General features: G+C 41.7%; 2 protein-coding genes and 1 long non-coding RNA gene across 12 annotated transcripts in view; 1 reads left to right on the forward strand and 2 right to left on the reverse strand.

The window, feature by feature from the left end:
• The window catches only part of cntrl (centriolin), a 121829-nt gene extending 111325 nt beyond the window's left edge, over positions 1–10504 (reverse strand). For 7 of the 8 annotated variants that reach the window (XM_029638573.1, XM_029638571.1, XM_065011772.1 and 4 more), the window contains exons 1-3: positions 10397–10503; positions 4091–4356; positions 3870–4000 (exon numbers count right to left, since the gene is read on the reverse strand). In XM_029638573.1, the coding sequence (XP_029494433.1) occupies positions 3870–4000; positions 4091–4349 (390 nt within the window). In that variant the 5' untranslated portion in view covers positions 4350–4356; positions 10397–10503. Of the gene's footprint in view, positions 1–3869; positions 4001–4090; positions 4357–10396 lie in introns of all 8 variants that reach the window. The other variant, XM_029638572.2, reaches the window with a different exon arrangement.
• A 12263-nt stretch (positions 10505–22767) lies between these two features.
• Positions 22768–25894, reverse strand: LOC135565333 (uncharacterized). Of its 2 annotated transcripts, none has more exons than XR_010461542.1 (2): positions 25650–25894; positions 22768–25158 (listed from the first exon to the last, which is right to left on the reverse strand). It is a non-coding gene; the product is annotated as an uncharacterized LOC135565333 (long non-coding RNA). The 2 variants fall into 2 exon arrangements; XR_010461541.1 differs by having other exon boundaries at positions 22768–25236.
• Positions 24052–26079, forward strand: part of cfap77 (cilia and flagella associated protein 77) — a 73248-nt gene continuing 71220 nt past the window's right edge. Inside the window, exon 1 of one of the 2 annotated variants that reach the window (XM_029638577.2) lies at positions 24052–24677. In XM_029638577.2, coding sequence (XP_029494437.1) covers positions 24575–24677 — 103 coding nt within the window. In that variant the 5' untranslated portion in view covers positions 24052–24574. The remainder of the gene's footprint in view (positions 24678–26079) is intronic. The other variant, XM_029638578.2, reaches the window with a different exon arrangement.

Genomic DNA, 26079 nt, shown 5'->3' on the forward strand with positions numbered 1-26079 from the left:
TCTTCTGCCACTGACTTAGTCTGGTTTTAATTCCAGCTTTTCTACAAATTAATAATTGCTGTGTTGGATTCACATCTCCATCTCAACCAAAAATCGAAGTTTGATTGAATTCTATCAAATTTAAATATCGTTTGGTTTATAGTCCTATTCTTTAACTTTGATTTTTTTTTAGGTTTAACTTTGATTTTTTTTGGAGACGTGCACAGAAGGTACTATCCAAGCAGAAGATAAATCTCCTTCAAATGTTGATTCTGTATTTGGTTGCATTGACAACCAAGCACATTTCAATATCACTACATATCATACAATTTAAAATCAACCAGAGCTTGAAACCCTAGACCTATTGTATTGTCTATTTGTAAGTTGAATTCTGTGTTGAATTGCAACAATAGCTGTTGATGACTTTGCAAATGCTATATAGGCTTAAATAGCATTTTTGATGATACATGAATGATAAAGTATGGTCACATTTCATTTGCTCTGTAAACCTACCCTTTGGACTGATAGCAACAGTGAATCTATTTAGTTTTTAGTGTAGATCTCTTAATCATTCTCACGATGACACATTGGTAATAGCTATGCAGGGCTTGGTTAAAACCCTGGATGGGAGACCAAAGGGTAGCTGAAGATCAATTCTCCAGTAGGTGCTGTGCCCAGCTTATTGTTTTTTTTTCTTCTAATAGTGGTACAAATTCAACATATTTTACACAACGTTTGTCTATGCTGAAATTTGGTTACCACTAACATGTTTCCATCCATTTCCAAGCATTTTACGCAAGTAAAGTCATAGCAAAAAAATAATCAAGACAGCTGTGATGGAAACAGGAAGTTTCAAAACAATTTTATAAATGCCGACAGAATTTGTTCATTCACGATGGTGGGATCTTTGTGTCTGTAAAATTAATTATGCAAGAAATGGCGGTGGAAACACCTTTATGACAATTACATTTTAGTCATTTAGCAGACGCTCTTATCAAATCAAATGTATTTATATGGCCCTTCTTACATCAGCTGATATATCAAAGTGCTGTACAGAAACCCAGCTTAAAACCCCAAACAGCAAGCAATGCAGATGTAGAAGCACCAGGAGCAATTAGGGTTTTTTCACCCAGTCATCTCAGGGATTCGAAACAACAAGCTTTTGGTTACTGGGCTAAAGCTCTTAACCGCTAAGCAAATATTGATATAAAAACCATCATATCGAAAGTAAACTTGGAGTTACGCGATGATCTGGTGTGTGGTCCTTCCACTACGAATCATGAAACCATGCAGTTTATTATGCTACAAATTAAATCATTTATGATGAACTTCACAGGGTGGTAAAAGTAATAATAATAATCTCATTATGTAGACAGCCTTGCCACACTATCTTCTGGCTAGAGCGCATGCGCCAACCAGAGTAGGCACATTTGCTATTTAACGCAACCATTATTGTGACAAAACTATTGGTAGTTGAAAATGCAATGGAAACACATTGAACTTTAGATTATAATTCAGTATATTAAAACTTAAACGAAAAAGTACATTTCGTGTGCACTGTTATCACACACTGATTTTTATCTGCAACAAGTCAGTTTGGCGGAAACATACCACTGGTGAGAAAATGCGAATATTCAAAAATCTGCATAAAGAAAATATGCGCATTACAATCTGTTGCCAATTGGTGACAAAAGTTTGCAGACGACAACGGTCGGTGGCTTGATCACCGACAACGATGAGACAGCCTATAGGGATGTCATAGACCTGGTAGTGTGGTGCCAGGACAACAACCTCTCCCTCAACGTGATCAAGACAAAGGAGATAATCGTAGACTACAGGAAAAGGAAAGCCGAGCACGCCGCCATTCTCGTCGATGGAGCTGTGGTGGAGCTGGTCGAGAGCTTCAAGTTCCTTGGTGTCCACATCACCAACAAACTATCATGGTCCAAACACAACCAAGGCAGTCGTGAAGAGGGCACGACAACACCTATTCCCCCTCAGAAGCCTGAAAAGATTTGGCATGAGTCCTCAGATCCTCAAAAAGGTCTACAGCTGCACCATCGAGAGCATCACTGCCTGGTATGGCAAATGCTCTGCATCAGACCGCAAGGTTCTACAGAGGGTAGTGCGTACGGCCCAGTACATCACTGGGGCCAAGCTTCCAGCCATCCAGGCCGTGTCAGAGGAAGGCCCTAAAAATAGCCAAAAACTCCAGCCACCCTAGACTATTTTCTCTGCTATCGCACGGCAAGTGGTACTGGATCACCAAGTCTAGGTCCAAAACATTCCTTAACAGCTTCCTCCCCCAAGCCATAAGACTGCTGAACAGCTAATCAAATGGCTATCCAGACTATTTCCATTGACCCCCCCTTTTAACGCTGCTGCTACTTTCAGTTTATTATCTATGCATAGTCACTTTACCCCTACCTACATGTACATATTACCTCGACTAACATGTACCCCAATATATTGACTCGGTACTGGTACCCCAATATATATAGCCTCGTTTACTTTAGTTTATTTAGTAAATATTTTCTTAACTCTTATTAATCTTAACTGCATTGTTGGTTAAGGGCTTGTAAGTAAGCATTTCACAATAAGGTTGTTGTATTCAACGCATATTACAAATCAAATTTGATTTGAAACCTGTGGATTAAATTTTTCCCTAAAAACAACAATTGATGTTGATGACTTTTTTCAAATCCAATGTATTTTCCACGTCACAATACCTTCAGACAAAATTAGTATCGTAACACATATGGAGAATTTTCCAAATACGATTATGACACAGATTTTTTGTAATTATCTGTGATCTAAAAAAAATGTGCTTTCAGCTGCCAGCACGCATCGCTCTTTCACTCAGTGTGAAGCGCTGTGTGCTCTAAACAACTATTGGCTAGTTCTTCAGTCTGAAAATAAACGGTCGGGGTATCGGTTGAGCCTGCTGCAACGATTGGATTAGAACAAGCTCTGTTTCACTCACACGGTCACTCGTCTCATGGCACAAGTCTCCCTTCTCCAAACATTGTGTATGAATCAGAATCCGTAGCTAGTCATTGTTGTTCAATCCTGCCGACTTTGCTGAAGTCATATGGTTGTTTTTTTCTGTCTATTTAGTCTGTCCGTATAATTATTCCATTGCTGACGTGTTATATCCCGATCCAAGCCCATGCTTGCTTGCTATTATTTTTCTCACCCAGGTATGTTTATCAAGCGGCAGATCATTCAAAAATAAAATGACAAATGTCGATTGTTAATTTTAATTGTACAAATGTTGTGGCATAAGTGTCGGGAGAGAAAGTGTTCGCTTGAATATGACTAAGTAAGTAAATCATGTGCATTTTCATCTATCGAGGTCATTTACCTTTGAACAATGTGTGTGAAGGAACATAACGATGCACTGTGAGATGCACTCCAAGTGATAGTAGAGTAATGCACACTTGGCAATAGGCTTTACTGGCATGTAAAGCGCACTTCTGGGTTTTCCGATCACGAGTAAATCCAATTACGAGTATCAAGTGTGATAAAAAAAAGATACAATTATGACAAGATCGGCACACCGATACTCTGAACACCTCAACCCCTGTCCTGCACCACAGTTAATCACTCTATGCTAAGAATCCCTTCCAAACTCTAAAGTAGCCCTCTCATTCCCTCCCCCATTATATTTTACTATAAATGTCTTTATTAAAAGGTTTTGGGGTAAAATAATTGATCTTTGACGATATTGAAAACAAGCTTTGTTGTCTCTGTGTGCCTTTACCGTGGGTCTCCCATCCTCCTAAATGTTCCTAGTCATCAGCCTCCACTGATCTACGTGGTGCTGCTTTGGTGATTGTTAAATCCGACTGATGGAAAAGGATATTTCAGTTTCATCACATAGTTCTTACCTTGAATTTCTTGTCTCCACTCTTTGTTACGGCCAGGTTTAGGGACCGTACAAAGGCTAAATTGTCCTGCTTGGTCAGCCTCGAGATCAGGTCCTCTGTGATATATCTGATTCCCTGGATACTCTCTTCATCTAACCCGAAATGACCAAAAAGAGTGTTTCATCCAAACAGGTCAAAGGTGAAAGCAACACATTAAAGGAATTGTTGTAGCTAGCTAGTACCTGAATGTTTTGACCAGACTCGTCCTTCTCTACTTTCAATGGCCACAGTCTCTGTGAGTAGCCAATCTTCATTCGCATCAGTAATGTCTAACTGGTGATTACTGTCCATCTTGGAGTGGGTTGTCCGGTGGAGAGGTAAACGGGTGGGATGTGGAGTAAGGCTGTAAGGGTCCAACAGTGATGAGCCCAGACTCTGCATCCTTAAGCTTACTTTGGCTCCTCTCCTTGGTGAGATCCTCTGGGTAACCCCCTTTTTCATTGTGAAGCTGTGAAGTGGGGGATTTGATCAATTTATGAAGCTAACATTAGGTAGCTGCTAGCAAAATTAATTAGCTAGCTATGATATCTAGCTAAGTTAACTAATGACTGTTGAATGAAGCTAGTCTTAAGATCTACCATAGATAGCTGAGTCATATCAGGGCTTTTCAGCAAACAAAAACCAATGAATCTGGCTAGTAGAAGCCAAGATATAAATAACTTTGTTGTTAGTTAGCTAGCTTGCTACTTAGTTAGGGTGTTACGTTAATCAGCTAGCTAACTTTACAAATTTGTTTTATTCACAGTATCAGTGCGTTAACACAAGTCAAACCAACTAACGCTAGCAACAAACATTAACAATATCAAGCACTTGGGACGATAACGTTAGCTAGGTAGGCTCTATCAAAAATATGATTTTGAGATAAATTGGCTTTAAAGTTCCAAAACCTCATTGATTTGAATGGTGTCAGCAATTTTTATCTAACGTTAGCTAGCTAATTTTTCCCCAACATCGGCCACCCCCTAAATTCGGACACTTTCTAGCGATTGGAGGACTAAACCACCTCAAGCCACCTAAAGACAACCTTCTAACTAGCTGACCACTGATTTTTATTGCAATTTATGTAAGTTAAGTTAGGTTGAGGGTTTTCAAAAAAGTAACATGTATACACATTTGTATACATGTATACATACACGTTGTAACGTACGCTAACCCCATTCCGTACAAATGTGCGCAACTGTGACATTCAAACGAGGCTGCAAAGAAAACTAATAGGACAGTAGCGACTGTGTTCACATAAATCTGGGGTGTGAACTACGTTTCTATTCAAGCATTGACAGACATGGTAATGGGTCTATAGTATTGGAGAAAATGTGAGAAAAAAACGTACCCCTCCGACGCTGTACGTTACATCGTGACATGTTATGGCGTAACGTACAGCACGCATAAAACAACTAATTCTGTCTTACAGCCTCTCTCCACCAAGTGTAGCACTTCTCTCACTGTTTAGAAACAAGAAATGGACAGGGTAAGGGGGATACCTAGTCATTTTTTGCACCATCACTGCAAACTATCATGACTATCAAAAGCCACCGTTTACTTCTGACGATGACTTTAACACCTCCCTTAAAAACCTGATTCAAATTTGACACAGACCTTCAAATATGTATGTACACATTATATAAACTCTTTATAGTGTTTTATTTACATTTTAGAGGTGATAATGTGATAAGTTGGACAGTGAGTGAAAAAAGCTGTTTCCCCACACGACATCTCTCCTCACTATCACGCAATAGGTTTCGCATCCCCCCCATTTTTAAAAAGACCCGTCGGAGCTCAATGCCTTCTTGAATCATGCAGAGATGGGCATCATGAAGGGCTCATCATTGATTTTGTTGGAAAAGGGAGAAATTGTGCTTTACAATTGCATTGATGTTACAGTTGATCTGGAAGTATTACGTTTTTTGGGCGCTAAAATAAGATTAATTGTACGGACCAACGCGATGTACAAAAAAAAGTTTGTTATTTTACGATATAACAAACTTCGACTGATCGACAGACCAAACAACATTAAATATCCAACTTTTTACCTCAAATATAGTTAACGGATTTGCTAATGTTGCTAGCTTGGTTGCTAAATGTTGATATAACTGCAAATTAGAGCAAAAAGGAAATATATTGTAAGCGTTAGATAATACATATCATGAAAACAACTGAATGTCAAGCTTTTGCCGTATCAAAATTGGAGTCCTCTGACAGGGGCGTTTTGCACAATCTGCAAAAATGACATTTGAACTATGAACTTTTTGACACCTATCACTGTAGGCTGTGTTTACAACAGCTACAGTACATACAGTGGGTGAAAAAAGGTATTTAGTCAGCCACCAATTGTGCAAGTTCTCCCACTTAAAAGGATGAGAGAGGCCTGTAATTTTCATTATAGGTACACGTCAACTATGACAGACAAAATTAGAAAAAAAATCCAGAAAATCACATTGTAGGATTTTTTATGAATTTATTTGCAAATTATGGTGGAAAATAAGTTACAGGCCTCTCTCATCCTTTTAAGTGGGAGAACTTGCACAATTGGTGGCTGACTAAATACTTTTTTTGCCCCACTGTAGAGGCAGTATTTAGTCAAATGTTACAATGTATGCATCAATATTAAACTAATTGGGACACTAATTTTCATTACAGATATCAAACAAAAAACGTGGGTACACTTTGTTAATGTGATAACTTTCATCAACACCTTTCAGCTCTGAAATGTAAATGTTTATACATATTCAGATTAACTTATCTTTCTAAAACGTGTATAGTGTGCCAAGTTATTTAGCGACATGTATTTACCACCACAGCATGGAGAAAGTCAAGAGAAAGCAGTGGAGTGAAGTGGACATTTTTACATGCCATGGAGGACTGCGGGGCAGGGATGGCTATCTGCCAGGCTGCCAAGGTTAGGCATCTTTTGTTTTTAGGAGATTACCACGTGTATATTAATTTTATCTACTAGTAACAGTTTTATTTTCTTATCTACCAAGGTGCACCTCGGCAGACCGTGGCGGATTGGCTGAGCGGCCGGCCGGGTAACCCATGGTTGTTGCAGTGGACCACCCACATCGCTTGAACCAGAGGATGAAAATTATCTGGTGCAGCACAGTATCTACTGCGCCAGCCATGTATCTACTGCACAAGTATTTGGTGTTCTATGCGTTTATGTATGTAGAATGCTGGACTGACTGTTCTCAATGTGTGTGATGTAAATGTGGATGTGTATGGTGATGCCAAAACAAACATTTTCATCCTGGATGGACAATTTTATATTCTAGGTTTCGGCACCTAGGGGAAACAATCCCACCGCTGGGGAAAAGGTGGTGGGAAATGTTCAGGAAGAGGCACAAGAACCTGAGCATGAGGAGGCCGGACAACCTAGATAGGGGAGAGCCGAGTGTACCACACATCTGTCGATAGACACCTTCTTTACTTCATATGAGCAGCTCTTGGAAGAGAGAGTGGATTGAGGGAGAAACCTAGAACAAATCCATAACTGCGATGAGTCTGGGTTCCGTAGCGACCAGAGCAGGCACAAAGTGCTGGCTCCCCGGGGCGCAAAACACGTGTACCAGCAGGCTCCGGGGACCAAGGAGCACATCACAGTGCTGGCCTGCTTCAACACAGCTGGGGAGGATGTCCCCCCATTTGTCATCTACCCGGAGTGTTTCCTCAGTTGCCACTACACACTGGGAGGCCACCCCCAAGCCTTGTATGGACGGTCAAACAGTGGCTACATTGACAGAGACCTGTTCAGGAAGTGGTTTCAGCACTTCATTCAGCATGCAGTGAAAGAACGCCTACTCTTCAATGGGCGGCAGGTAGCCTAGTGGTTAGAGCGTTCGACTTGTAACCGAAAGGTTGCAAGATCGAATCCCCGAGCTGAAAAGGTACAAATCTGTTGCTCTGCCTCTGAAAAAGGCAGGTAACCCACTGTTCCTAGTCCGTCATTGAAAGTAAGAATTTGTTCTTAACTTACTTGCCTAGTTAAATAAAGGTAAAAATATATATTTTTTTAAATGGACACAAGAGCCACATGGACCTGGAGGTGCTCGCGGCAGCACTAAGGGAAGGGGTTGTGGCTGGGGCTGAGGGTCCTCCTGTTTGTCTTCCCACACACTCCAAGGTAGCTGGAGACCTCAGCCATTTTGACCAGAGTATTCCGCTACCCGTACAAGCGCTGCAAGGACATGCGCTACGTGGTGGAAGGGTTTAAGTATGGCCTCTTCCCTTTTGACCCTTCAGCCATTGAAGTGTCCCATTTAGTGCCGTATCGGTCCCTACCGGGTCCCACTACCTCCTCTCCTGGAACCAGCACTGTACCGTCTATCAGAACCTCCTCCCCAGCAATCACAGGAGGACCCTCATCCCCTGCTCCAGTCCCATTCCCTGCTCCAGCCCTAGAAGAGCACCCCCTGATAGATAGCAAAGGACCTGGGGCACATCATTACTGTCCTGAAGTTGACAAATACAGAAGACTACCTGTGGTCGCCACATGCCTCACCGGGAAAGGATACACGCGCCAGAGGCAGGAGAGGGGTGAGAAGGAGAGGGCAGAGGAGAAAGAGGGTCGGGCAGCCCTCAGAACACAGGAGAGGGCTGCCATGGATGAGACCATTGATGCCACCGCCTCCGCTGGACCTCCCGCTGGAACCACTCCTGACAGCTGCCAGTGCCTCCCAGTGTGCAACACCTGTAGGAGCCGCCGGAGCCCCCAGCTACAGTAGAAGGCCATGTGCCTACTCTTCCGGCCACATCATAATCGGCCCCTCAACCCCACCATTACAAACACCAGCTCCTCCAAGCCATCGTTGGCGGTTTCGTCCACCACCACCACACCACCCCCCATGTCTGTCACCACCAAACCGGCCTCCTCTGGACCAACTGCCTCCTCAGTCTCCCCTGGTCACATCACCACAGCAGCCTCCTCTGGTGTCCCTGCCCCCTGCAATTTGAATACAGCCACCTCCACAGGTAAACACATTAAATTACAAAACAATTACTTGTGTGTTTTATAAAACTGCAATGTTTTAACTTTTGTTTCTTTCTTTACATATTTACAGTCCATAGCACCAGCCCACAAGGCATGTCCACCCCCTCTAAAACTTCTGCAGCTTCCTCCAGAGGTATTGATGTAAAAAAGTTGAGAATGGTTTTCATGAAACATGGTCTGTCTAACACTACTTTTTCTCTTAACCGCAGCACGGAAAAGAAAGAGAAAAGCTCCACCGGCCACCTTTGTCATGCCACCCATGGCAGAACTCTCAGGTACTTCATAATCTTTATTTTTCTCTCTCTCATTTGTACCAATTACTATTGTTGCTGTAGTACTTCTACATTTTGCAAAACCATGTTAATCAATGTGTTTTTTTGTTGTTTTTTTCCAAATAAAAGAAGACACCACCTGCTGTGCTCACTGCGGGGAGCGTGATCCACCTGCAAGCTCCCCCGCAAGAGTGTAGGTCCAAGGTGCCATGGGTGTGCTGTGACTTCTGCTAGCACTGGTTCCACTGCAGGTGTGTAGAGTGAGATCTATAGTTGGCGGTGGAGCTGGGTTTTTGTGACAATATAGGGGTGGAGGTTGAGATTTAATTGTTTGTTTTGTTTGTTTTCATATGAAATTATTTATTTGAAAAAAATCAAATAAAAAAATGTCTAAAATATAATATATTTATTCAACCCATTTTGTGCATTTCTTCCTTTACTTTCCAAGTGCATATTTGCAACAAACTCCAACAGTGTTTACATTGTTTATCAAATGCACATGACTGAAATTAGTTGTATTTATTTAAACAAATGTATATCTACTTTTTCAAAACATAAGATTAATCTGTAAAACAAATGACGACACATTATTTGGTTACAACACTGCATATGTTGGTGAAGAAACATTTTTTAAGAGTCCACGGGAGGGCGCAACGGGCTACGCAATGAAAAGTTGACATGCGAGTAAAATGGAAAAAATTACCAGAAGGCTAGCCAACTATCTAGTAAACACTTCGGATACGGGGTTGGTTTCTAATTGTTTAACAAAATGAAACAGATATCTTGTAATTTAACAAAATAGTAAGGTGGCCGATAACTGGGCAACGTATGCGGATAATACGGGACGTATTTTTTTGCTAAGCCGTTTATCAAAAAGCTGATAACGTTAGTATTTCCACTGAAATGTCAAACATGCTAATTGCTGACCCGTTAGCTAACATTTTTATGACACCAATAATCACAAAACATTGATGGCTTGATCACAAGATAAGTGTTGAAGGTAATACATTTCTTAAACGCTGTTGAATATGCCGATAATACGGGGTTCCACGCTAACGTTAGTATTATTTTGAACTTAACATGAATTGGGGTAACGTTATTTAGTAACTAGTTAACGTTCCTAGCTATAACGGTACTGTAGCTATATAACGTTAGGTAGAGAACATTGAACAGAACAAGGTTGGCAAAAATACAGACAGAACCTTAGCTATAGTCCCGAACTATCAACTCACATTTTTGTGACTGTTTGTGATCCTCGGTCCTGTGTGTGGGAATTTAACGGCTAACATTACCGTAGCTAGCTAACCAACTGCCTCCATAGTAACCAAAGCGATACAGAGCACTTTACAACTTGACCAAATACTACTACTTTGAGGTTTAACGGCGGTTGGCATCCAATAAATGTTCCATTACCGCCACCTACTAGACTGGAGTACAACTTCCTTATACTTTGCTTGAAAAAATAAACATGTAACCTACCATCTAACAATACACTCACAAAAAAATACAAAATAACACCACCCTACTCCACTATTTAAATATATTTAGTCCTACCTCAAGCCAACAACCTGAAAGGGTGGGACACCACCACTTAACACACCCTGTAACTCTTCTGATGTTATGTCTCTCACACGAAAATACCTCTGCAGCTGCCACCACAACCTACATTTTCTGCGGCTTACGTTCCATCCCTGCAGTACAGTTCATAACCATTGCTATAAATGCAAAAAATCCAATCTAACTGAAACATATATCACTTGTTGGCCTATCCCTCTGTACTGGTACAGATCTACTACTCACACCACTCCTCTCAGGATCCCTCCCACTTGACCCATCTTCCTCTACTTTCTTCACTGCCTCAGCATTATGACAACTTCTACTCTACTCTAACCCTGGAAACCTCAACCTGGAGGAGGCTCCAAGATGGCAGCTTGAGCACACGTTTCCTACCGAGCTCTATATACCAACTTTTGAAAGATAGTGAAACGTGTATTATTTTGAACTACCAAAATAACACCTCCAGGTCCATGTGGCTCGTGTCCATTTTTTTAAATGTAATTGACCTTTTATTTAACTAGGCAAGTCAGTTAAGAACAAATTCTTATTTTCAATGACTGCCTAGCAACAGTTGGTTACCTGCCAGAACAACAGATTTTTACCTTGTCAGCTCAGGGATTCGATCTTGCAACCTTTCGGTTGCTAGTCCAACGCACTAACCACCAGGCTACCTGCCACCTCTTTAATACTTTGCTTGCTAAAAACATCAGGTTATTTATGATTTAAGATGACATTTTCCAAAATGCCACAGCTCGCTGACAGAAAGAGAGATCTTATGCTGCAGTAGTTTAAGTGTCGTGGGGCTAGGGTCACTCTGTTATATCTGGAGTATTTCTCCTGCCTTATCAGGTGTCCTGTGTGAATTTAAGTATGCTCTCTCTATTCTTCCTTTCTCTCTCTCGGAGGACCTGAACCTCAGGACTACCTGGCCTGATGACCCCTTGCTGTCCCCAGTCCACCTGGCCGTGCTGCTGCTCCAGTTTCAACTACACTGCCTGCGGCTATGGAACCCTGACCTGTTCACCGGACGTGCTACCTGCTGTTTTCAACTCTCTAGCGACAGCAGGAGTGGTAGAGATACTCTGAATGATCGGCTATGAAAAGCCAACTGACGTTTACTCCTGAGGTGCTGACAACCACTGTGATTATTATTATTTGACCCTGCTGGTCAACATTTGAACATCTTGGCCATGTTATGTTATAATCTCCACCCGGCATAGCCAGAGGAGGACTGGCCACCCTTCATAGCCTGGTTCCTCTCTAGGTTTCTTCCTAGGTTCTGGCCTTTCTAGGGAGTTTTTCCTAGCCACCGTGCTTCTACACCTGCATTGCTTGCTGTTTTGGGGTTTTAGGCTGGGTTTCTGCACAGCACTTTGAGATATCAGCTGATGTAAGAAGGGCTTTATAAATAAAATTGATTTATGGCTACCTCCTCAGCTAGCAATGCTCAGGCATTATCCAATGTCGTTACACAGCAGGCAAATGCTTTGATTGACAACTGCCCCAACTATACTGGTCTGACAGACTCCATGACACTAACCGTGTAAGACAAGGATTTTCCTTCTTTGCTTATAACCCCAAGCTAACCTCCAGCTTCCAAGAAAGGCATGTTTGAACTGGGCCCAGATGCCACTGCCAATAAGGATGTTGTCGCCACTCTTTCCAGGTTCATCAATGCAAGGTCCGATGCCATAGAGAAAATGTTTGGCGACAACGCAATGAAAATCGAGGGCTTAAAAAAAACAGTTGACTTTGCATGCATATAAATCAAGGATGTTAAGAAGAAGGTCGTCCACATTGAAAAGCATGTCAAAAAGGAGGAGGGAAAGATGGACTTGCCAAATAAGAATCATAGAACTTGAAAGATACTCCAGACGGTGGAATCTGAGACTGTATGGAGTTCCCGAGGCAGATGGGGAGAATGTGCAGCAAGAGACCATCAAAGTCTGCCAAGCTATCCTACCTGTGGAGAAGGCTAAGCTAGCAGCATGTTGTCGACACGGTACATCACCTCGGCATGAGAAGGAAGGGTGACTCCAAGCCCAGAGATGTCATTCTCCAGTTCATATCATGGATCTATAGGGATACCATTTGGAAAGCAGCCAAGAAATCTACTTTCCTACGTAATAACAATCTGCTGAAGACCTCTTGAAAGCAGACAGAGAAAGGAGAGAGAAACCGTGGCCGGCTGTGGAAAAAGCACGAAAAGAAGAGAAAGCGGCTTACTTCATCGGAGGGCTCGCTTTCATCAACGGATCCTGAATCAACCTTCCTCCTTGAGGACTGTCATAGGCTGTGCCTGGTGGTCAACAGAGGCTACCTAGATACAGTGGGGCAAAAAAATATTTAATCAGCCACCAATTGTGCATGTTCTCCCACTTAAAAAGATGAGAGGCCTGTAATTTTCATCATAGGTACACTTCAACTATGACAGACAAAATGAGAAGAAAAAAAATCCAGAAAATCACATTGTAGGATTTTTATGAATTTATTTGCAAATTATGGTGGAAAATAAGTATTTGGTCAATAACAAAAGTTTATCTCAATACTTTGTTATATACCCTTTGTTGGCAATGACAGAGGTCAAACGTTTTCTGTAAGTCTTCACAAGGTTTTCACACACTGTTGCTGGTATTTTGGCCCATTCCTCCATGCAGATCTCCTCTAGAGCAGTGATGTTTTGGGGTTGTTGCTGGGCAACACGGACTTTCAACTCCCTCCAAAGATTTTCTATGGGGTTGAGATCTGGAGACTGGCTAGGCCACTCCAGGACCTTGAAATGCTTCTTACGAAGCCACTCCTTCGTTGCCCGGGCGGTGTGTTTGGGATCATTGTCATGCTGAAAGACCCAGCCATGTTTCATCTTCAATGCCCTTGCTGATGGAAGGAGGTTTTCACTCAAAATCTCACGATACATTGCCCCATTCATTCTTTCCTTTACACGGATCAGTAGTCCTGGTCCCTTTGCAGAAAAACAGCCCCAAAGCATGATGTTTCCACCCCCATGCTTCACAGTAGGTATGGTGTTCTTTGGATGCAACTCAGCATTCTTTGTCCTCCAAACACGACGAGTTGAGTTTTTACCAAAAAGTTATATTTTGGTTTCATCTGACCATATGACATTCTCCCAATCTTCTTCTGGATCATCCAAATGCTCTCTAGCAAACGTCAGACGGGCCTAGACATGTACTGGCTTAAGCAGGGGGACACGTCTGGCACTGCAGGATTTGAGTACAATGGGTACAATTCCAAACTTGAAAATGATCACTTACTTGAATCTTTAGAAAAGCGTATTCTCCATTGGCTAACCAAGTTCCCTAATGCTTTACTTATAGAAGGTGGGGATTTTAATATTTCTCTGAATAATTTAATTGATAGATGGCCTCCGGGACAGTTTGAGGCAGTTTATGGAAAGGTTTGATATTATAGATATTTGTAGAGTAAAGTTTCCTAATGACAAGTCTTTCACATGGAGCACGCTCCAGACAATCACGCATAGATTTTTGGCTGGTGTGTAAATGTTTTGATAAACAGGGTATTTCTGTTAACATCCTTGCCACTCCCCTTACTGATAATAGAGCTATTTATATTGACATTAAACTTTTTATCTCTGATAATGGCCTTGGCAGAGCATCCTACTGGAAGCTTAATAGCTCTATATGTCACGTTCTGACCTTAGTTCCTTTGTTTTGTCTTTGTTTTAGTATGGTCAGGGCGTGAGTTGGGGTGGGCAGCCTTTGTTTTTCTATGTTGTATTTTGCATTTGGCCTGGTATGGTTCTAAATCAGAGGAAGGTGTCGTTAGTTGTCTCTGATTGAGAATCATACTTAGGTAGCCTTTTCCCACCAGTGTTTCGTGGGTGATTGTTTTCTGTGTCTGTGTGTTCCACACGGAACTGTATTGTATTTTTGTGTTCATTGATTTTGTTCATTAAAACATGACAAACACGTACCACGCTGCATATTGGTCCGATCTCTCATACTCCTCGTCAGAGGAGGACGAATCCCGTTACAGAATCACCCACCACCAAAGGACCAAGCAGCATGGTAAGGTGGACTCCTGGACATGGGAGAACGTTCTGGACGGCAAGGGAGTCTACACATGGGAGGAGATCCTGGTGGGAAGGGATCACCTTCCATGGGAACAGGTGGAGGCAGCTAGGAGAGCAGAGGCAGCCGGAGAAAGGAACCAGCGGTATGTGGGAACACGGCTGGCAAGGAAGCCCAAGAGGCAGCCCACCCCCCCAAAAAAAAAAATTGGCGGGGCACACGGGGAGTTGGCTCAGGTCTGCTTCCTGACTCTGCCACACTCCCCGTGTGCCCCGCCAATTTTTTTTTTTGGGTGGGCTGCCTCTTGCTTACCGTGGAGAGCATGGGACTGGTCAGGCCCCGTGCTATGGGGTGATGCTCACGGTGTCGAGGCGGAGCATTCACAGGCCAGTGTGCTCGGTGCCAGCGTCCCGCATTTGCCGGGTGGAAGCTGGCATCCAGCCAGAAGGGGTGGGGCCAGCTCTGCGCTCGAGACCACCAGTGCGCCTCCACGGCCCAGTGTATCAGGTGCCTCGGCCAAGGAAGAGGCCTCCTGGATGTCCTCCCAGCCCGGTGAGTCCTGTGCCTGCTCCCAGAGCCAGGTCTCCTGTGTGTCTCCCCAGCCCGGTCTCCTGTGTGCCTCCTGTGCCTCCCTCCTGTCCGGAGCTGTCAGAGTCTCCCTCCTGTCCGGAGCTGCCAGAGTCTCCCTCTTGTCCGGGGGCCCGCTACAAGGGTCCCCAGTCCGGGGTCGGCGGCGAGGGTCCCCGCTCTACGTCCCTCGCCAGAGCCGCCACCGCGGAGAAATGCCCACCCAGACCCTCCCCTATAGGTTCAGGTTTTGCGGCCGGAGTCCGCACCTTTGGGGGAGGTACTGTCACGCCCTGACCGTAGAGAGCGTTTTATGTCTCTATTTTGGTTTGGTTAGGGTGTGATTTGGGTGGGCAATCTGTTCTATGTTCTATGATTTTCTATTTCTATGTGTTTGGCCGGGTGTGGTTCTCAATCAGAGGCAGCTGTCTATCGTTGTCTCTGATTGAGAACCATACTTAGGTACCCTTTTCCCCCACCTGTTTTGTGGGAAGTTAACTTTGACTTTGTTCAGGGCACATAGCCCAAAGCTTCACGGTTTTGTTCTTTGTTTTGTCGGCATCATTTTTAATAAAGAGAAAATGTACGCTTACCATGCTGCACCTTGGTCCAGTCCTTCAGTCAGCCGTGACACTATATTAAAACATGAGTTGGTCAAGATGGAGATAAACATTTTAATTACACACTTTTGGAACAAAGCTATAAATGACAATTCATATTCATTTTCATTTTTGCCTCTTATTTTCAGTTTTGTACACCAGCTTCAAACAGCTAAAGATACAATATTTTTGGTTATTGAAAAGATATTTCATAGTTTATCTGGTTTAGATGGTAGAATCATTATCTACAATTGCTTGTTTTGGCACAAACTGAAACTATTTGAATTTTAGCAAGCAGGAGATGGCATATTTTGCCTATTGCACCTTTAAAAATAGTCATTGTGCATTGAATTGTATGGTTTGTTTGACTTTGCAATCATTGATTTTTGTTTGACATACATTTTAAAGTGAAAAATCTGACTGTCAGCATCACTGTTACCGTAGAATTGCCCTACAACTCGACTCAGTCCAGTCCCACAACGTGTGGTAACACTTATTTGGCTAAATGATTATCCATTGTTGCCTCTCTTTTTTTTGTGTTTTTTTTTTTGAATTTTACCCCTTTTTCTCCCCAATTTTCGTGGTATCCAATTATTGTAGTAGCTACTATCTTGTCTCATCGCTACAACTCCCGTACGGGCTCGGGAGAGACGAAGGTTGAATGTCATGAGTCCTCCGATACACAACCGTACTGCTTCTTAACACAGCGCGCATCCAACCCGGAAGCCAGCCGCACCAATGTGTCGGAGGCTACACCGTGCACCCGGCCCGCTACAGGAGTCGCTGGTGCGCGATGAGACAAGGACATCCCTACCGACCAAGCCCTCCCTAACCCGGACGACGCTAGGCCAATTGTGCATCGCCCCACGGACCTCCCGGTCGCGGCCGGTTACGACAGAGCCCAGTACTGCAGTACAGCGCCCTTAACCACTGCGCCACCCAGGAGGCCCAGCCATAGCAGTCTTAAAATGGACAGTTACCTTGAATGCAACATGGATGCTAAAAAGATGCTAAAACATATGAATTCCAACTGAACGCTGACATTTCCTAACATCTTATTTTCCTCTCTCTCACTCCAGTTTTTCTCAGGAGACAGGTATGTAGACAGTGTATGTAGAAAGAACACGTTTAACCAGGCAAAGCCTGGCTTCTACTTCATCACCCTGGACCACTACACCAACGAGGCAGAGGACGCCGAGTTTGGACCTGTGAGTCACCAACTCATGACACAGCACATATGTACAGTATCACTCCACCTTCCTCAAACACCAGTGCCCTATTTTTGTTTACCTTTTTAACCAATGTTTATGGATTGTACAAGGATTTTAGATTGGGACTTTGACTCCATACTAAATCTAATTCCATCTCCTGTATTGCCCTCTATAGATTATGCTGGTGCCGCACTGTAAGAAACTGGAGATCCTCATTGGATCTGAGGGATGTGACGTGGCCATAAACAGTGCCTGGGACACCTTCCAGCGCTACCGCTGTCTGGAGAATTAAGACTAAGTGCAGGCCACTTCACTCCCAACAGTTATGTAAGCTTAAACATACTTGTATATAAGCTTGTCCGGTAAAACGTTTACCGGGGTATTTGGAAACAGCCACAGGATGGTTTTTCAATACCATTGAAACTATTTCTTTGTAGTTTTTCAATAAAAATGTGTATATTTAAGTAAATACCTGCAGTGAACTTGTGCAATTCTTTAGGAGATAAAACTGACCGCGTTCTTCATTTCACCCCTCACATTATTTTACATTATGAAGCTTACAGTAGTTCCCCAGAACAGTTGAGCCAGTCACGTGTTTGTTTGTAAATACAGTGACCTCAAAAAATATTTGGACAAATTACAAATGTTTTGTTGTTTTGGCTCTCTACTCCAGCACTTTGGATTTGAAATTATTTTTATTTCATTTTATTTAACCTTTATTTAACCAAGTAGGCTAGTTGAGAACAAGTTCTCATTTGCAACTGCGACCTGGCCAAGATAAAGCAAAGCATTTTGACACATACAACACAGAGTTACACATGGAATAAACAAACATTCAATCAATAATACAGTAGAAAATCTATATACAGCATGTGCAAATGAAGTAGGATAAGAGGGGTAAGGCAATAAATAGGCCATGGTGGAGAAGTAATTACAATATAGCAATTAAACACTGGAATGGTAGGGTGTGCAGAAGATGAATGTGCAAGTAGAGATACTGGGGTGCAAAGGAGCAAGTTAAATAAATAAATACAGTATGGGGATGAGGTAGATTGGATGGGCTATTTACAGATGAGCTATGTACAGGTGCAGTGATCTGTGAGCTGCTCTGACAGCTGGTGCTTAAAGCTAGTGAAGGAGGTAAGAGTCCCCAGCTTCAGAGATTTTTGCAGTTCGTTACAATGACTGTTAGGTTAAAGTGCAGACTGTCCCCTTTAATTTGAAGGTATTTTCATCGTATTGTACATAGTCCCCCCATTTTAGGGGACCAAAAGTATTGGGATTTCACTTATGTGTATTAAAGTAGTCAAACGTTTAGTGTTTGGTCCCATATTCTTAGCACGCAATGATAACATCAAGCTTGTGACTCTACAAACTTGTTGGATGCATTTGGTTTTGTTTTTGGTTGTGTTTCAGATTATTTTGTGCCAAATAGAATTGAATGGTCAATTATGTATTGTGTCATCTTGGAGTCACTTTTATTGTAAAAAAGAATGTGGATGCTACCATGATTACGGACAGTCATGAATGAATTGTGAATAATGATGAGTGATAAAGTTACAGACGCACAAATATCATACCCCCAAAATGCTAACCTCCACTGTTATTTTAATGGTGAGTGGTTAGCATAACTTGAAGGTATGATATTTCTGCGTCTAACTTTCTCACTCATTAATGTATTTTCCTTCACAGAAAATACTGCCAAATTCTCTAAAAAGACTTGAGCCTGTGAGGACTTGCTTCCATTCAGCCACAAGGGCATTAGTGAGGTCGGGCACTGATGTTGGGCGATTAGGCCTGGCTCGCAGTCAGCATTCCAATTAATTCCAAAGGTGTTTTATGGGGTTGAGGTCAGGGTTCTGTGCAGGCCAGTCAAGTTCTTCCACACAGATCTCGACAAACCATTTCAGTATGGACATCGCTTTTTGCACAGGGGGCATTGTCATACTAAAACAGGAAATGGCCTTCTCCAAACTGTTGCCACACCCCTTAAAATGAGTGGATTCGGATATTTCTGCCACATCCATTGCTAACAGGTGTATAAAATTGAGCACACAACCATGCAGTCTCCATAGACAAACATTGGAAGAAGAAGAGCTTACTGAAGAGCTCAATGACTTTCAACGTAGCACTGTCATAGGAGGCCACCTTTCCAACAAGTCAGTTCAAATTTCTGCCCTGGTCAACTGTAAGCACTGTTATTGTGAAGTGGAAACATCTAGAAGCAACAACGGCAACAATGGCTCCGCCACGAAGTGGTAGGCCACACAAGCTCACAGAACGGGACCGCCATGTGCTGAAGCACATAGTGTGTAAAAATCGTCTGTCCTCCCTACCGAGTTCCAAACTTCTGCTGGAAGCAACGTCAGCACAAGAACTGTTTGTTGGGAGCTTCCTGAAATGGGTTTCCATGGCCGAGCAGCCGCACACAAGCCTACGATCACCATTCGCATTGCCAAGCATCGGCTAGAGTAGTGTAAAGCTTGCTGCCATTGGACTGTGGAGTAGTGGAAACATGTTCTCTGGAGTGATGAATCACGCTTCACCATCTGGCAGTCCGATGGACGAATCTGGGTTGGCGTATGCCAGGAGAACGCTACATGCCCGAATGCATAGTGCCAACTGTAAAGTTTGGTGGAGGAGGGATGATGGTCTGGGGCTTTTTTTTCATGGTGCGAGCTAGGCCCCTTAGTTCAAGTGAAGGAAAATCTTAATGCTACAGCATACAATGACATTTTAGACGATTATGTGCTTCCTACTTTGTGGCTAGAGTTTGGGGAAGGCTCTTTCCTGTTTCAGCATGACAATGCCCTCATGCACAAAGCGAGATCCATTCTGAAATGGTTTGTTGATTGGTGTCGAAGAACATCACTGGTCTGCACGGAACCCTGACCTGAACCCCATCGAACACCTTTGGGATGAATTGGAACACCGACTTTGAGCCAGGCTTAATCGCCCAACCTCACTAATGAGCTTGTGGCTGAATGAAAGCAAGTCCCCGCAGCAATATTCTAACATCTATTGGAAAGCCTTTTTTGAAAATTATGTCGCAGGTGAAAATGTATTGGTCGCGGGTTGCAGGATTTTGGGCTACTTCTAAATTGCCCCATGGCCCCAAACAGTCCTGTCAGGTGCAGAACACTAAACAGAAAACAACTACCCACAAAACATAGGTGGGAAAAAGCTACCTAAGTATGGTTCCCAATCAGAGACAACGATAGTCAGTTGTCCCTGATTGAGAACCATACCCGGCCAAAACAAAGAAATACAAAACATAGAAACAAGAACATAGAATGCCCACCCCAAATCACACCCTGACCAAACCAAAATAGAGACATAAAAAGCTCTCTAAGGTCAGGGCGTAACAATAACACTATCCATAAGTTAAACGTTGATGGTGTTATTACACATGACCAAAAATGTATAGTAAATACTGCAGCAATTTTTACAGAAAATTGTATAACTCTACGTACTCTCAGGAATCCACAGATATGTTTTTTGATTCACTGAATAATGTTCACTCTATCAGTGATACAGAATCTAAGTGTGATTAACCCATCAAAGTTGAAGAGATTATAGAGTCTATCAAACATTTAAAGAACAATAAATCACCAGGTGTGGATGGAATTACATCAGAATTTTATAAATTATTTTCTGAACAAGTAGCTCCCTTCCTATTTTAAGTCTTTTTAGAGAGTATTAAAAATAATGAGTCAGGGGTTAATAACACTGATACCTAAGCCTAAAAAAGAAGTGCTTGATCATTGATAACTGGCGTCCAATGTGTCTTCTTAATAATGACTATAAGATATTAGCGTTACTACTTGCAAAAATAATTAAAGAAATCATGGATGCAATCATTGATGAAACACAGTGTGGATCTATGAGGAACAGACATATTTCTAACAATATCAGACTAGTATTAGACATACTTGACTACTCAGACCTAATAACCGAGGATAGCTTCATATTATTTTTACATTTTTATAAAGCATTCGACACAGTAGAGTATCAGTTCCTCTTCCACTCCCTTGAGAGACTTGGCTTTGGGGATTTATTTCTGTAAGGCTATTAAGACTCTCTATACAAATGGTAACAACTCTATCAAACTGAAAAATGGCACCTCACCTAGATTTGAGTTAAAGAGAGGAATTAGGCAAGGTTGTCGTATCTCCCCGTACCTGTTTTTATTAATCACCCAACTTCTTACAAATTCTTTAAATAATAGTCCTGTACAATGTATTTCCATAGCTGGTAAAGAAATTATTATAAGCCAGCTGGTTGACGATACTACACCTTTTCTGAAAGATGCTAACCAAATTCCAATATCGATCAATGTGATTACAATCCTTTTTCAAAGTGTCTGGTCTATATCTTAACATTAATAAATGTGAACTCATGGCTGTCAAATATTGTGTGACACCTTCATATTATGGTATTCCAGTAAAAGAAGAACTTACATATTTAGGCATAACCATTACAACGGACCAGAAGCCTAGAGGCGTACTAAATTTCAACCTTCTTATTAAAAAAACTAGAAGAAGCTAAATCAATGGCTAGGGACTTATCTTTAAAAGGAAGAGTCCTAATAACCAAGGATAGATGTATCTCTAGACTAACATATGGCGCTCTATCTTTATATAGAGACAGTAAAATAAGCAAGGAGATAGACCAGACCAACTTTCTGTGGAGAAACCGTACCCATTACATTAGGAAAACTGTTGTAATAAACACTTTTGAGAATGGTGGGCTATATTTCCAGGACTTTACTACCTTAAATAATACTTTTAAGATCAATTGGATAAAACAATTCCTAAGAAGACCCACTTCTATGTGGAATTTTATTCCTCATCATGTCTTCTCTACTTTTGGTGGGCTTAACTTTATTTTTGGTTTGCAATTATAATATTGACGAAGTTTCTGTGAAACTTTCTGCTTTTCATCGGCAGGTTTTCTTGTCATGGTGCTTAATTTATAAGCATCATTTTTCTCCACAGATATTATATATGGAATAATCAGGATATATTGTATAAAAATACTTTTTTGCTTTTAGAATATTGGTTCTGAAATAATATCCTATTGGTGAGCCAACTGGTAAATGCAGAGGGTATTTTACTCAGTTATAAGGAATTATTTTCAATGTCCCTGTAACACCTAAAGATTTTGCAATTGTTTTAGATGCCATTCCCTCAGCTGTTGCTTTATTATTCAGGAACGTGTTAAGACCTGACCCTCAAAGCCTACCTTCCTTTGACCCTGTTGACTCATCAGTAGGAAAGATTTGTTTCTCTTTTGGTCCATTCAACAACGATAGAGCAATACGAACCTTGTTTCAGCAGGATGTTGTATCTATACCTTATGTCATGCCTTATTAGAATGGATTTATTGATAATATCTGTTGGAAAAAAGTTTAGATGTTGCCACACACATACCTACTTGTTAACAAAATTAAGGAAGTTTCCTTTAAAATTATTCATAAATATTATCCTGCAAACCACTATATGAAGAAGTTTAAGGAAAACATCAACCCAAATTGCAACTTTTGTAATGACAACCCAGAAACAGGGTTGCATCTTTTTTGGCATTGTATTCATGTTAGAAAACTGAGGCAAGACACCAGTAGATTTATAATTTAATACATTTATGAATATCTTACACTATTGTGGAGAGATGTACTGCTTGGATTCTTTACCTACGATAGAAATAAGCTGAAACATTTTTACGTAAATCATTTAATTATGGTTTTGGCCAAATTTCATATTCACAAATGTAAATTTACAAACAAAACACATTTTCTTATCTTACAAAAAGAAATTGAACTGTATTTTAACACAATTAAATATTCTACTAATAAAAAAGCTGTTAGAATAATAAGTGTATGTCCCTTAAGGTCCTTGTGTAATGTGATATTGTACCTCCTAGCCCAATTGTCCTTTGAATATTATTTATATATACATCAAATCTAATTTATTTATAAAGCCCTTCGTACATCAGCTGATATCTCAAAGTGCTGTACAGAAACCCAGCCTAAACCCCCAAACAGCAAGCAATGCAGGTGTAGAAGCACGGTGGCTAGGAAAAACTCCCTAGAAAGGCCAAAACCTTGGAAGAAACCTAGAGAGGAACCAGGCTATGAGGGGTGGCCAGTCCTCTTCTGGCTGTGCCGGGTGGAGATTATAACATAACATGGCCAAGATGTTCAAATGTTGACCAGCAGGGTCAAATAATAATAATCACAGTGGTTGTCGAGGGTGCAACAGGTCAGCACCTCAGGAGTAAATGTCAGTTGGCTTTTCATAGCCGATCATTCAGAGTATCTCTACCGCTCCTGCTGTCTCTAGAGAGTTGAAAACAGCAGGTCTGGGACAGGTAGCATGTCCCTTGAACAGGTCAGGGTTCCATAGCCGCAGGCAGAACAGTTGAAACTGGAGCAGCAGCACGGCCAGGTGGACTGGGGACTGTAAGGAGTCATCAGGCCAGGTAGTCCTGAGGCATGGTCATAGGGCTCAGGTCCTCCAAGAGAGAGAGAAAGAAAGAATTAGAGAGATCATACTTAAATTCACACAGGACACCGGATAAGACAGGAGATATAACAGACTGACCTTAGCCCCCTGACACAAACTACTGTTGGGGGCACCAACCCAGACAGGAAGATCACGTCAGTGACTCAACCCACTCAAGTGACTTGTGTTCCCACATCTACTTCCTGTATTGATTTGTTGTTAATAAAAAATCATTTAAAAAATAAGGGGGGAAAAAAATATGTTGTGCTATTTGATGTGTATATTTTTTGACACAAAAAGACCCAACCGGCATTCCGTAGTTCAAAGTCATTAGCCCCGTTCTACTTTTGAGCATGAATATGGCAGAGGCGTCTTTAGAACGTTGACAACAATGGCAATCTCGCGACAATAGTGACGGAGGTGCAACCCACAGAGTTTGGTCAGAGATACTCAGAGTCGGTACTTTTGAGGAGTTGGGGAAACTCCTTTGGAATCATATTAATGTACCTTGCTCACGATAGGACATTTACATTACATTTAAGTCATTTAGCAGACGCTCTTATCCAGAGCGACTTACAAATTGGACAAGGAGTGCTGTCCTTCAAATAGTGAATGGGAGTCAAACTGGGTGCCAGATCAAAAACCCAATATTAGCATTAATTTCGTCAACAAGAACTACAACATTACACATTTTCCGAGATGTGAGATAATTAACTCGTTCTCTTGTAATACCGTATTGCTTTGGAATTGTGACCTTATGTACTTTCGAGGAAAATAGGGAGGTTTCTCGACTCATACCCTGACTTTGAGAAGGGATTGCATGACGATTAGTTTAGCAACTACGTGACAAAACATGACAACGTGAACCCGATTGGTCTACAGTCTGCTAGATAGACCGTTATATGTTCCTCCATTCATTGCCCAATGGGATTCCTATTTGTATTCTCTCTGGTTTGGTGTACACTTTTCGTCAATGTTTGGCGTCTCGTTTCCATAACAACAGAAGATACCAACAGGAAGTACAGAGGTATGTATGTCGTCGATTTCTTCATTTGTAATCTAGCTACAAAAAACTAAATTGCAGTTCTTGCCTCTGATATGAATAACGTTATATTATTTTGAAACTATGTCATTTGTAATGGTTTTCATCAGTTGTATAGTAACGTTGTTGACCCTGGCCTTAGCTGCTGCTGATTTCTTGCTAGCTTTTGATCATAACCAAACGGAATCTGCGGGGATTTCTTATATTTTCTGCGGCGATTTCTGCTGAAATTCTGCGGAAAGCTTTTTTGCCTCTAGGGTAGAAACATTATTTTGTAACATGGCTTATGTGAATAAATGCTTAGATGCTTGCCGTGTTTCTTCAGAAATGTGGAGAACTTGGGCCCCTTTTCAAGAGCTATATATCTGCTTTGATTAATGTTCTTGAGAAGTCCACGATGAACTCCTCTCAGCTGTGGAGGGTATCTTTGCCAGACACTAGGCCAGGGTCTGTGTTCTTGTTTGGACTGAAACATTTTTAGAAAATAAAGAACAATAGCAGGCCTATGGTGGATCTCAAGCTTTGAATCTAAGCACACACTCTCCTGAAATGACACAAACACAGCCCATAAACCTCACACAGACACAGCCCATAAACCTGACAGTATGTCTCTCACACAAATACATTTTCAAACAATGATAGTTAACATATTTTCGGGAATTGTTTTTGTTATTTACTTGCTGTTTTTGAGATTCCTAACTTGATAGCCAAAGTGACATGATGGAGCTAACTTGTTAGCTTGCTAACATTACTTCAGCTAAGTTAGCTAGCTAGCCTAAATGAAACGGTGGAGCTGGAGTGACAACACGGGGAAGCTTGCCAGGCTAACGTTAGCTAGCTAACTTGCCACTATGTAGATAGACAAAAATGTAACTGTCAAGAACCGATATTAGCTAACTAGAACAAACCTATTAGATAATATATATATGTAGCTAGCTAAAGCATCAGAATGTTTACCTGGTCCACGGAACTAGCCCTCCTATTTTTGTTTCAGAGTGACCTCGGGTGCTCCACCACAGTTTAATGCCGATTGGATGCTGACAGACTTTGCAGTTTACAGTTTGGCTGGAAACGCCCTGGCTGTTATTCTGGTCGCCAAGTGTTTACTCCTCAGCTCTTCTGCTGTAAATCTGGGCATTTTTTGTTAGTTCTCTCATCAGACAGCTGTCATTCATTCCCTTAGCTGTCTGCACCTCTCACTCACACAGGGGAAGGGTTACACTTTTCGATTATTGAAATACATCAATGAAAACAGAGGAAAAACTTAAGTTCAACAACGAGTCAATTTTATTTGACTTTTATATCAGCAGCTTATTTTTAGCTTTAGATATGCAATTCTATTTGGAATTCGGCAGATTTTCGTAGGGAATTCTGCGTGCGCGGATTC

This window comes from Oncorhynchus nerka, linkage group LG27 (assembly GCF_034236695.1).
Source record: "Oncorhynchus nerka isolate Pitt River linkage group LG27, Oner_Uvic_2.0, whole genome shotgun sequence".
In the NCBI taxonomy this organism is placed as follows: domain Eukaryota; kingdom Metazoa; phylum Chordata; class Actinopteri; order Salmoniformes; family Salmonidae; genus Oncorhynchus; species Oncorhynchus nerka.